Source organism: Oncorhynchus mykiss, chromosome 5, assembly GCF_057628025.1.
Source record: "Oncorhynchus mykiss isolate SJ-2025 chromosome 5, ASM5762802v1, whole genome shotgun sequence".
In the NCBI taxonomy this organism is placed as follows: domain Eukaryota; kingdom Metazoa; phylum Chordata; class Actinopteri; order Salmoniformes; family Salmonidae; genus Oncorhynchus; species Oncorhynchus mykiss.
The window spans coordinates 39,065,259-39,078,278 of record NC_143026.1 but is presented as its reverse complement, the minus strand read 5'-3'; the positions used below and the strand labels follow the sequence as shown (position 1 = coordinate 39,078,278).

At 42.7% G+C, this 13,020-nt stretch overlaps 1 protein-coding gene across 2 annotated transcripts in view; it reads left to right on the top strand.

Moving 5' to 3' along the window:
- The first annotated feature begins 358 nt into the window (after nt 1-358).
- The window catches only part of unc5cb (unc-5 netrin receptor Cb), a 183,699-nt gene continuing 171,037 nt past the window's right edge, over nt 359-13,020 (top strand). Inside the window, exon 1 of one of the 2 annotated variants that reach the window (XM_090234782.1) lies at nt 359-1,225. In XM_090234782.1, coding sequence (XP_090090908.1) covers nt 1,105-1,225 — 121 coding nt within the window. In that variant the 5' untranslated portion in view covers nt 359-1,104. The remainder of the gene's footprint in view (nt 1,226-13,020) is intronic. The other variant, XM_090234781.1, reaches the window with a different exon arrangement.

Below are 13,020 nucleotides of genomic sequence, written 5' to 3'. Positions count from 1 at the left end.
TAACCTAGTGCGCACAGCTATATCCTGTCTCGAGCTTGTTGTTTTTTTTACCTTGTTTTCCCTGGCTAAACTAGCTGGCTAGCTAAACTATGCTAGTTTTCATCCTCATTCCCAAACTTCATAAATACTACACCCTCAAATTCAAAAGGCCTTTGCTAGTTATACAATCATGTAACTCAATTATAATCATGTAACTAAATAACTAAATTACCTGGAAAGAAACTTTAAAATGATTTAGTGTTTTTTGAATAGCCATGACTGGTTCACTGTCTCTTCGGCATCATTGCCAACTGTGATAACAGGCAGCCTCTACCCACTTTGCTCGATGGGATATGTAGTGGTTTTCCCAACACAGCCAGATATGTCCACAGTCTTGTATCCATAACCTAAAAAAATTAACTACTCTACATAGCGTCAATGGCTACTATGAATGGCCAAATTACTTCCGGATATGGAGCTTCTCCTCCTCACCCCTTTATACGCGATAAATAACATCCATTCCGAGGCTCCACGCCGGGTTTTGATATGGCCGCAACAGACAGGAGTCGGTCGTTGTTGGATTGGTTGAAGTAGCATGGTACAGAGACGGAGCCTTGTCCGATTCAATTCCATCAGTAGAGCGCTAGGCGCGGTACTGAGGTTGTATACTGTCGCTAGACCGAGTGCGGAGCGTGGTAGCGGCAGTTACGGAGGACTTTTGTGAATTTTCTGATTCGGAACATGAACTTCATATCAACCAGACATCGGCCCAGGTAGTCAGCTAGACACGTTAAGCAATAAAAGTGAACAGAGCAAACGGTAATTGCTAAGGTTTTCATGCATACCTTCATATGACTGAGGGCGGTGCTCGCTTCTCATAAGACAATTTAATATCTGTCATATTTCAAAACTGTTTCGCTGAAGTCCTGGAATTTGTTCATTCTCAGAAGTCTTGGAATTTGTTCATTCTCTATCCATCCCCCCCTTGTTCTTCCTTCCCCTTCTATTCGTCAAGTGTGAGACTCCGAAAGATTTCAATTGCAGCTGCTGCAAGGCAGTAGGTCTTTGAAACAGCATTTGATAGCCACTGGACTTGCCTCATCGCGGAGTTTTTGACTCCTCATCATGGGGTATAGTGTACAAACTGCAGGAAGTGGAAGAAGAGGAGTCACGGGATACTTACTGCAGATGATCACCATATCTTTCGTTTTGCTAATTGCCCTCGTGGATATCGGAGCTGCTCAAGGTAAGCGATCGAATTCATACCTGCATGCAGAAAAAAGGTCCAGCGCTCGAGTGTTTTGCGGATGGCCAAAGTCGAAGATTTGTGCTGGATTTTTGCAACAACAGAAAATCATAGTTCGCTGACATCGTAAATGAATAGCATAGACTTGTCAATTTCTGCCCAACAAAATAGAAGAATCCCAGAGTCGCATACCTTATAGAGTGAAAAATATAGTCACAGCTGTACTATGGTGCGCTCTGGGATATTTACACAGTTAATTACTGTTTCTTCCATATCGACTACTGGAATGTGGTGGATATCGACGTTTTTCAAATGTGTTTATTACCTAAGTGTGAGGCTATGCGTTAAAAGGACACAACTTCAATAAAGCCTTTGCTTGGTGTAAACAGACCTGACCATAGCCATTACAGACCTGACCATAGCCATTTTTGCTCAATTTTAAGATACTTTTAATTGTTTTTTTGTTGTTATATAAACGAAAGATTAGCAAGCTACACCTGAGTCATCGTAGTCACAATATGTTTCTTTAGACAATCCCTCTCTCTCGCGCGCTACACACACACACACACACACACACACACACACACACACACACAGTTGACTTCAACTTTGGGTGCGGATCAAAGTGCGCGGGATGTCTTATATCGAGACATTAAAACAATAATCTTCTCCGGCATTTTACATAGTAGCCTAGGCCTTAAACAGCAATTGAAAACATTTCGTTTAAGGAACGTTGACTCTAACCCTATCAGCAAAATTAAATAACTGCCCGTGGAGGCTTAATTATATTTCATCATACTCTTAAGGGGCAGTTCGAAATGTACTGGTCCAACTTAAGGTGTCAAAAGAACTGCACCTGTCTCCCCAACATTTAAAATAAACTGCACACACTCCCCCCTCGTAGAGTTAACTCAAAATCATGTTTAATACCACAAATAATAACTGTAGCGACCCAGTGTTAATACACGTGGATATAGACTTCCCCACTTCAGCATGATGTTGTGGTGCAGGCGATGCTACTCAGGGCTACAGGCCAGAAGGTTGAAGGTTCTCACCGACCACCACAGACAAGCTCACTCTCCCTGCCTGTTTCATTACACTACAATCAGAGCCGGCTGCAGACAATGATCAGCTAGGGGGAAATCAGATTTTCAGATTTTCAAAATTTTTTATGCCATATTTATAATTATATAAAATATATACACCACATTTGTGCACCACACAACCAACAAACAAACCTTACCGACTTTCAATATCATGGTTTGTGTTTTCAACACAACAATAAATAGACTATGACAATCTTGACAAACAGAAAATACATCCCTTCCTACCTTGTAGGCTTACCCAGTATCCAAATGTCATTCAACTTTTTGGTGTTTGGTGTTTCGTCAAATGGCAAAGTTTGGATTGATTGGTTTTATTTGTCAGTTTAAAAAATGCATATATTAACACACAGTACAAATATTTTTACAAGTGACCGGGATTGCACTATAAAGTCGGGAACTTATTTCCATTGTGGTCTCTATTTTTTTGTACATAAATACAGTGCCTTCAGAAAGTATTCACACCCCTCAATTGTTTTAAAAACATTTAGTTGTGTTACTGCTTGAATAAAAAATGGATTACGTTTAGATTTTTTGTCACTGACCGACACACAATAAATACCCCATAATGTCAGTGGAATAATGTTTTTAGACATTTCCTAAAAATGAAATGCTGAAATGTCTTGAGTCAATAAGTATTCAACCCCTTTGTTATGGCAAGCATAAATAAGTTCAGGAGTAAAAATGTCCTTAACAAATCACCTAATAAGTTGCATGGACTCATTCTGTGTGCAATAATAGTGTTTAACATTATTTTTGAATGAGTACCTCATCTCTGTACCCCACACATACAATTATCTGTTGAGCAGTGAATTTTAAGCACAGATTCAACCACAAAGACCTGGGAGGTTTTCCAATGCCTCACAAAGAAGGGCACCTATTGGTAGATGGGTAAATGTTTATAAGGCAGACATTGAATATCCCTTTGAGCATGGTGACGTTATTAATTGCCATTTGGATGGTGTATAATACACCCAGTCACTACAAAGACACAGGCGTCCTTCCTAACCCAGTTCCCGGAGAGGACAGAAACCGCTCATGGATTTCACCATGAGGCCAATGGTGACTTTAAAACAGTTAGAGTTTAATGGCTGTGATAGGAGATAACTGAGGATTGATCAACAACATTGCAGTTACTCCACAATACTAACCTAATTGACAGTTTGAAAAGAAGGAAAGAATAACAAATATTCCATAACATGCATCCTGTTTGCAACAAGTCCTGAATACAAAGTGTTATGTTTGAGGCAAACACATTGCTGGATACCACTGTCCATATTTTCAAGCATAGTGCAGCATGTTATGGGTACATTTGTAATCGTTAAGATCTGGGGAGTTTTCAGCATAAAAAATAAACGGAAGGGAGTTAAGCACAGGCAAAATTCTATAGGAAAACTTTGCTCAGTCTGTTTTCCACCAGACGCTGGGAGATGAATTCACCTTTCAGCAGGATAATAACCTACAACACAAGGACAAATCTACACTGGAGTTGCTTACCAAGAAGACAGTGAATGTGCCTGAGTGGCTGAGTTACAGTTTGGATTTGAATTCTTATGTAAAAAATAAATAAATAACATGTTTTCACCTTATTATTATGGGGTATTGTGTGTAGATGAGAAAACAAAAAATCTATTGAATCAATTTTGAATTCAGGCTGTAACACAAAAAGTTGAATAAGTCAAGGGGTATGAAGGCACATTGTAAGAGTCAGGCTTACCCAGTAGTGACGTTTTGATAACTGTGCAAATCTCTCTAGGAAAAGGTGACTTTAATCAATATATTCGCCTGTAAAAAATGAAATGCTAATTAGCTGCTAAAGAACTACAAATGCCATGATGATCTGGGTGAGACGGTCAAATCGAGGCAAAGGTAAGAATCTCTGGATTAACTATCACACATTAGCTAAATGTGGTAATTAATAAATTGGCAACATTTCTTGAAATGGACAATTCTGTGAACTGTGTTGTGCAAGTTTTAAATTGACACAATACCTGTTAGCAAAGGTGTCAGCTAGCAATGAGGTGCAGGAGCTTGCAGGGGATTGTAGTTTTGCATGTCTACTTTGATGCTAATTAGCATTTTTGAGTCTGAGACTAAGTAGAGCCGAATATATTGATAAAAGTCACCATGTCCGAGAGAGATTAACATGGTTATGAAAACGTCATGCCAGGTTAAGCCTACACGAAGCACAGCACTTATTTTATGTGTTTCTAAAATCCCATGTGCGGAAGAATGACCGGTGGAAAAACGATTGTAACCATTTCCCTGTTTTACTACTAGGTTTTATGGGTATTATGACACCTCCAATATGGGGCTCTATTACATAGATAGACAGATTACAGAGAAGCAGACAAAAAACTGCTCGACCTCCAGATGAGTATGAGAGGGGAGTTTAAGTACAATTCTTGTTTTGCTTGGTCTTTAGATGTTTGGGGCTGCTGGTGGACCATGATGTGTAGGCATTATCAATGAAACTGGACTAGCCCACCTTCCAGAGTCTTTAGGGTGTCTGTAGCTAGGTTTCCATTCAATTGGCGACAGATTTTCATGTGAATGTTTAAAAAAAAATCCCATCAGAGTTGTTTCCATCAAATTGACTCGTTGAGGATAAAAGTCTGGGCATAAATACATCGTGCACATAAAAAATGTATTTTGGTATTAAATTCCCATACCGAATAAAAAAATACAAGTTAAATTAGTTTCCGTGGCATTTTCAACTCTAGGCCTGCTGATGCTTTTGTCACAAAAAAATGTTGCGTAGGTATAGGGAATGTGCCCCACTCTGGTGTTGACATTGGCGCTCTAGCCAACAGCCCGCAGATACAGTGCGGGTAGAGCCTACTGCATGACGAATGCAATATTATTTTATTTGTCAAACGGCAGAATACATCACCAGACCAAGACCCTCAATATCTATTGGAAAGGAGCATCACGACGACCGTGCACTTTTACCACTCCGTGAAGTCCCTCATAACTTATTTCCTCTGTAGCCCAATAAACTCCATGCTTTCCCATGATGACATAAACAAATAAATGATCCGACATGTATACATACTTTGCTCCCTTAAAAAGGTTGGATGGAAACCTGGTTAACGTCAAGTCATTTTGAGGACACTGGAATTCTATTTGATGTATCTGAATAACAGGGCCTTGTTGGGAGCATATGAAGCCACATTGCTATAGGACGACTAGGGAGAATGATGATCTGCAACAGACAGCGCATCTCAGTATCAGAAGTAAAAATACAGCCCTTTCTAGACCTTCTAAACTGTCGATTGTAGACCCACAACTGATCCAAATGGAATAAAACATTCAAATCACAGGGCTTTTGCGCCGTTATTCAAATGACATTTTCACTGCAGCCTAGAGTAGAATTTTGTACTCCCTTGAAAACAATAATGCAACTATTCATTGCAATGTGGCGTAGTCGGCTAGTCTATGCATTATGTTGTCCCTGAACAAGATCAATAGAGGAGCTGTTTGAGCTGTGCGTCTCACGTCTTCACTGCTCTTTCATGCTCCATGATGCACCTGGTCACACTGATTTGATGTGTGGAACGATTGCTAGTCAGCCTATTGCAGATCTGGACAAACAATCCACCTAGCACTAGACAGACTGACCTGGGGTATAGTACAAGCTGGCGCAGAAAAGCGCAGTGCAAAAGGGAAGTACCAAAACACCTTGATATAAGGGAGGTATATACAAGCAGATGAGGACATTTAGCTAGGATGGAAGACCTTATATAGTAAAACCTGCAAACGTAAACCAGGAACAAAACGCATTACCCTCCCCTGTGCCCAATAAAAAAAAATCACACAACCCTCCCCAAAACAAAACAAAACTTTCGACAACCCCCCCCCGGTAAATTTAATTCTGTCCTTTATATCAGCTTTTTGCAACTATGAGTTAGATCAATCTCAGCGTTGGATTTTAATGCACTCGTAGACTTTCATAATGAGGTATAGTTGTCGCCTGTTGTTGTGGATTTTAATGCACTCATAGACTTTCATAATGAGGTATAGTTGTTGCCTGTTGTTGTGGATTTTAATGCACTCATAGACTTTCATAATGAGGTATAGTTGTCGCCTGTTGTTGTGGATTTTAATGCACTCATAGACTTTCATAATGAGGTATAGTTGTCGCCTGTTGTTGTGGATTTTAATGTTCCTCTTCCTTCCATTATTCCCTCTTTCTTCCATCTCTCACACTTGTTGAAAGGATGGTAAAGTTCAGGGTCATAGGCCACTGCCTCATCCATCAGGAGAGTTGCTCTTCTCACATCTGTTGTCCTTGGATATTCACCTGCAGCTGTCTGAGCAGTGGTAGGCCCACAACGCTGAGGCTAGAGTCATTGGTCAACAATAGCATTGGAAGGCTTTATTGGTTACATACAGTATAACGTTTCAATGGTTGAATGTTATTAATTCCAGATGGTTCTGATTTTTGTTTTGTTGAGGCTTGTATCCTTCTTCATTATTTTCCTGCATGCTTCCATTTCATTACAGTATATTAAAGGATGTTTCTTTAAAAATAGCAGTCAAATCTCAAATAGCATGCAGACAGCTTCGAACACCAAAACCCATTTACCAAATCCATTCCCAACTGAGCTGGATTGTCTGTCAAACAAAAAAAGGCAAAAAACCATCCCCTAGGGTGTGTTAAATGTGCATCCCTGTGTGTGTGTTTTTCTCCGGAGGCAGGTGGGTGGCCTCTTTCTTACCATAGATGCCTTGTGAATATCCCAAACACATTCACGCATACATAATGTAACAATGGAAGTAATGGTGTGAGGATATTTCAAATTTTCAATGTCAGAACTAAGGGCTTTATTAACACAGAACCAGCTGGAGGAGGAAAGAATGTTTTTCCAACAGTTTAACGAGTAATTTGGAAGTCACGCTTTCGCCCTTCATGCTCTGGATCAGTCCAAGAGTCCCCTGCAATCTCAAATTGCAGCCCTAAAACCATAATTTCAGATGATCCATACAGGGAAAAGGGTCTGTCAGCAACCCAATTCAGTCTGTCCTGGCCCCAACCCCTGCCCCAGCTCCCAGCCATAGATCCTGTCCCAGCTCTCAGTCCCGGGCCCCAGCCTCAGCCACAGCATCACAGTGATTCCTACATAGTTAATGAGGAATGAGAAAAACGGAGGAGGAAAAACAGCTCTGGTTTCTAAAGGGCAGGGCTGGGATGACATAATGGCCATTCCAGAACCCCGGAGAGGGTCGTGTCGTTGACTGGAGTGGGAACACGAACCAGGTCGTTCCCTGTCCATTAAGAAGTCGATAAGCCTGGAGAACATTGTTTGGGGGTAATTAATGGCCCTGCCTTCTTTGTGCACTGATGAGCTGCCTGTGCAAATTCCACTGGAGAGCCTCTTCAGCTCAAAAGGACTCACCCGGTTGGTGATTAGTGTCTCACTTACCCGGCAACAGACTTTTCTATTTTTAATGTAATTTGGAAAAAAATTACCCCCATTTTTCTCCCAAATTTCAACCTGTCTCATCGCTGCAACTCCTCAACGGGCTCGGGAGTTAAAGGTCGAGTCGTGCATCCTCCGAAACATGACCCGCCAAACCGTGCTTCTTAACACCCGCCCGCTTAACCAGGAAGCCAACCTCACCAATGTGTCTGATGAAACACTGTTCAACTGACGACCGAGGTCAGCCTGCAGGTGCCCGGCCCGCCACAAGGAGTCGCTAGATTGCGATGAGCCAACTAAAGCCACCCCGGCCAAACCCTCACCTAACCCGGACGACTCTGGGCCAATTGTGCGCCACCCTATGGGACTCCTGATCAAAGCCGGTTGTGACACAGATAGTACGAGACGGACTCTCGGCATGGTAGCTCCTCATGGTGAATTTAAACAGGCTCTGCTTCTTATTAGTCTATGTTTGAACTTGTACTCTTGACAAGGTAATCCACCTAGCTTGTTTCCAGCAGAGAGAGAGAGAAAGAGAGAGAGAGTAGGATAGCTGTCTAGCTATCAGGGAACAGGGGTTAAAGAAGATAGCTTTTTAACCTACCGAACTCTTTACAAAGCAGGAATTGAGATATGGGGTTAGCCAGCCAGCAGCCAAATGCTTTCCAATTCAGGGACAGTAGCTTGATTGGCATTCTTGAAGAAGGGGCAGGCGTCCACACCATCATCCATTCACACAGCTGTGTGTGTGTGTGTGTGTGTGTGTGCGTATTTAGGAGCAGACCTGGGCTCTGTGACTGTCTGAATATGCAGATGAGCTAAGCATGAGAGAGAAGAGGCAGTGGAAGAGAAGGTTTATCTTTGATCGTTCTCCAAACAGTGCATATCTAAATCAATGTCTAAGCCTACTTCAAATACATCCCAGCCAATACACCCACCCTGCTGTCACTCCGGTATGGAATTACACAATATATTGAACTAAAAGTCAAATGTGTTAACAAGATTTAAGTACATTTTTACTTAAATGACAGGCCTATTTGATACATGAGATAAGCTGTTTCATAATGAAGACCAGTGTGATGCCAACTAAGCCTCTCTGTCATCTTCAGAAACTACAGCTTCAGACACTGTGCAGAGGCAAACCCAATCTAACCAAACCCAGTCTGTGGACACAGCCATTAGCCACTTTTTCCAAACTTTCCTCCCAATACTTCATACTACACCCCCCAGTGCTCTCTCTCCCTCTATCCTCTCTCTCTCTCTCTTTGAACAATACAAAATATTGTTCAAACTACCAGACAGTATAAGAGTTTGTTATTTTTTTAAGTGAAGGGAAACTTAGGATGGAAATATAACCACATTCGCAGAGTCACACACACACAACGTGCTCACACACACACACACACACTCACACACTCACACTCTCACACTCGTATTTTGAGATTGATCACAGTGTGTTTAAAAAAACGGGGTAAGTGAGAATGTTGTTGCTATCATTATTACTCTAAACGTTTCCCCAATTGCCTGACTATAACTATGGTCCCAGCCGAGCTGCTAAGGTTACAGCCACTGCAGTCATTTCACGTCTGCACGCACAATGAGCACATTGTACCTGTGGAGGAAGGCTAGCGAATTATCTAGCGCTAAGACCCTTTGGCAATGCCCAGAAGGTGACAAGATTATGCAGTTAATGCTTTCAGGCCCATATTTCATTGAGGGAAAGTGAGACTCAGTAACATATGCAACATAGCTGATGGCAAAGGGCAACAACCAACGCTGTGTATGTCATCAGAAATGGCCTTCTGGAGCCTTTTCCTCAGGCGGATGATGTCAGAAAAACATGGTGTTTGTTGGCTCTACTCCAGATGGAGTGTGAGTGTGGTTTAGGGTGATAATTACTGTGAAAAGAGGCTGCTGAGTTTGTGTCCCCACACCTGACATCACTTTCTATTTTTGTTGAAGGGAAAGGGTATATACATGACTGTTATTGGGCCTGATGTGTGTGCAGCAGTGCTGCTGAATCCGGATATCTCCAGCTGTGCGGATACGGCTAGATACTGTATCATGGGCACAATAACGACTCACAACATCCTCTGTCATCTGCCTTGTTCTCTGCGATACAAAATAAAGGAGAGGCGGAGGGAGGGAGGCAGGGAGCAGAGAGATACAGTAGAGAGGAGAGAGGAAAGGCAGACTGGAGAGGGTGAGAGTCAAAGAGGACAGGGAGTCGAGAGGGAGAGAGCGACGACGAGAGGGAGAGATACGAGGAGGAGATGACGGGGTTAGAGAGAAGATGAGAGGAAAGTGTCATTAATCACCCTGCAGTGTGACACTCTAAACTACAGGGGAGCGTCACAGTGCAAGATTTGCTTCTATTAGCAGTGCATTAGCAGGGCCCAGCACAAGTAGCAGCCCTTGACAAGCAGGCCTGTGCCAGAACGGCTGACCTCTGTTTCAGCACAACGGATACTCCTCTTCAATACCACCCAGAGAGCAGAAAGCCTCCCATTCACATCACATACACACAGCTGAAGTGTTGTGCACAATGTGTGCCTGTGTGTGTGTGCCTGTGTGCTTGTGTGTGCCTGTGTGTGCTTGTGTGTGCCTGTGTGTGCCTGTGTGTGTGTGTGTGTGCCTGTGTGTGTGCGTGCACCTTTGATTTCACCAGAGCTCAGTGTTTGGAGTGACACAGTGCGTTAGAGAGCTCAGTGTTTGGAGTGACACAGTGCATTAGAAAGCTCAGTGTTTGGAGTGCCACAGTGAGTTAGAGAGCTCAGTGTTTGGAGTGACACAGTGCATTAGAGAGCTCAGTGTTTGGAGTGACAGTGCATTAGAGAGCTCAGTGTTTGGAGTGACACAGTGCATTAGAGAGCCTATTGCCTGAGTACTGTGTCCCATTTTGCCTTTTGACTACATGTAGTCACTGACAAAAATGGTTATTAAAAAAGAGCTCCTGTACTTAATCAACCGTGCTACCAGTTTTGATAAGGGATGATGACTGTTATGATCATGTTGAAGGTTACCTGTGATCTCACCTCTGTTTTGGAGTGAATACCAGATCATGGCTCTCCCAATCTGAGGTGGTTGGTGGCTGCTAACATTCTGAGTAATTTCACATTCAGAGGGTGAATCAGCGAACACTACAGTGGTTATACTGAAGGATCCCAGGCAAGGAGAGGAGAGGTGGTGCAAGGGTACACTACAGCCCCCACTCCACACGGAGAGGCACATTATTATCAGAGGGGAGAGAAATGGAGGATCAGAGGGAAAGGGAGAGACAGGGAGAAGGAGAGAAAAAGAGAGCGAGGGAGAAGTGATTTCCAGTTAAGTGGCCCTTCTCATGCCATTTTAAGCAGAGAGACTGACAGGACACATCTTGAGCGAGTACAAGTACACACTCTATCCTCTGCCCTTTAATTTGGCTTTTGTTCTCCCTGTGGGCCCACTGGGGTGCAACCACAAATACCCTGTTGCTTTTCCATCTTTCCATGCCCTTAACAGGAGAGCAACCAGGGGACAGGACAGGTCAAATACAGGATTTTATGTGATCTTAGGTGTGCTTTCAATGTTTGTTGCTACAGAATTTGATGTTTTTTGTGTTATGTGACTAGCCATCTAAATCTGTATGTGCTTAATCCAAGCCTTTTGTAATTCATTGTCATGCCGTAAGCTACATGTTTGGCATTGCAACAAGCACAACTGAGCACAGATCTGCTACATAGCTGAGTTAACATGACACGGGGGGGATGGTTTGTAACTGTTTTGCTATTAAAGGGATATTTTTTTCAATCTACATCCCCAGAGTCGGATGAACACAATTTTTACATCTATGTGTGCATTTTTGACATAAGTTTCTAGCTAGCGCGAGCGCAATTGCTAACTAGTGTTAGCGCAATGACTTAGCATTGGCTCACGAAACTACCTCTAACTTCCTTCATACTGGACACAGAGACATTAAAATGGTATCCACGAGTTCATCTGACTCTGGGGAAGTGGATACATGGCCTCGTTGCCAACATCCACAAGTACGCTTTTAACATTTGCAGATTGTTGTTTTTGAGTTGACTGACAGGGAATTTGGAATATACAATAGATTCAACCCAAACACTCATACTCCAACGTACACTATGGAAAGCACTGTACCTGTATGTTTAAAACCCCCCTTAAAATACCCCTTTCTGCCTACTACAACTGACATCAACAATAAGAGGACACGCAATCAAACTGATATCCTCTCCTTTTGCTATGCATGTTAGTCTTCCTTTTTTTTTTTTTTTTAAAAGAAGAGGATTAGGACACAAAATAGGCGGAGTAAGAGTGGAGGGATTTGGGACTGAATTGGAATGCTGCTGGCACACGGATGTTACACACTGGCAGACACTATAAAAAGCCCCAAAGTGCTGATGAGCACCAAACAGTCATATGGCTGTTATTTCCCTGCTGTTCCTTTAATGGTGTTCCTTTCAGACTCCTGGCGCTGCCTCGCCCCAGCAGGTACACTACAGTAGGCAATAGTACTGTACAGAGCTAGAGGAGGTAGGTGAATAAAAACGGACACTGTGTGCCGTGTCATACTTGCGATGCACCTCAGACCCCCGAGCTCCACAGGATACAGAATCTAAGCCTGCAGTGAGCATACTTCTTCTCCCCCCCCCCCCCCTGCTTTTTTGTAAAAACTTTTGAGAAAACTACAGCGCCGTCCTTCTGTGGAAAGTCATTAGAAAGTCATCCTGAAGTCATACAGTTCAGATGACAAAGACCTGGGTGTAGCTCCCAGTAGCAGCAGCAGGAAGTGGCTGGTCTGAGCTGATGGGTGTGTTGACTAATCCAACACCACCACCAACACCACCACACAGTATGGAGCAGAGCAGGCATCATCTGGGTCCTAGTGTACTGTACACAACCGCTATGGAAATCATTCCTCTTCAGAGAGCTCCTATCTGTGCCTATGTGCCGTCTATGATTGACAAAGCTAAACCTGTAATCCGGTCACCTGATGTCTTCTTGTGCAGACAGCTTAAAGCTTGCTGTTTTCACTGTGGATCACTAGGAGAAAAACACAACTCAATCAAATGTTAGGACCCCTCAAAGAATAGAAACAGCATTCATCCATCATATAAACCATGTGTCTTACTGCCTGATATTTTCTTAAGCTTAAAAACTCAGATACGGAAGATGTCGTAAACTTGGACATATCATTATATTTGTACGGTAATAAAATCGTCACGCCCCATTCAGCACGTTATTTCCTGAGTTGTCTGGGCCTTAT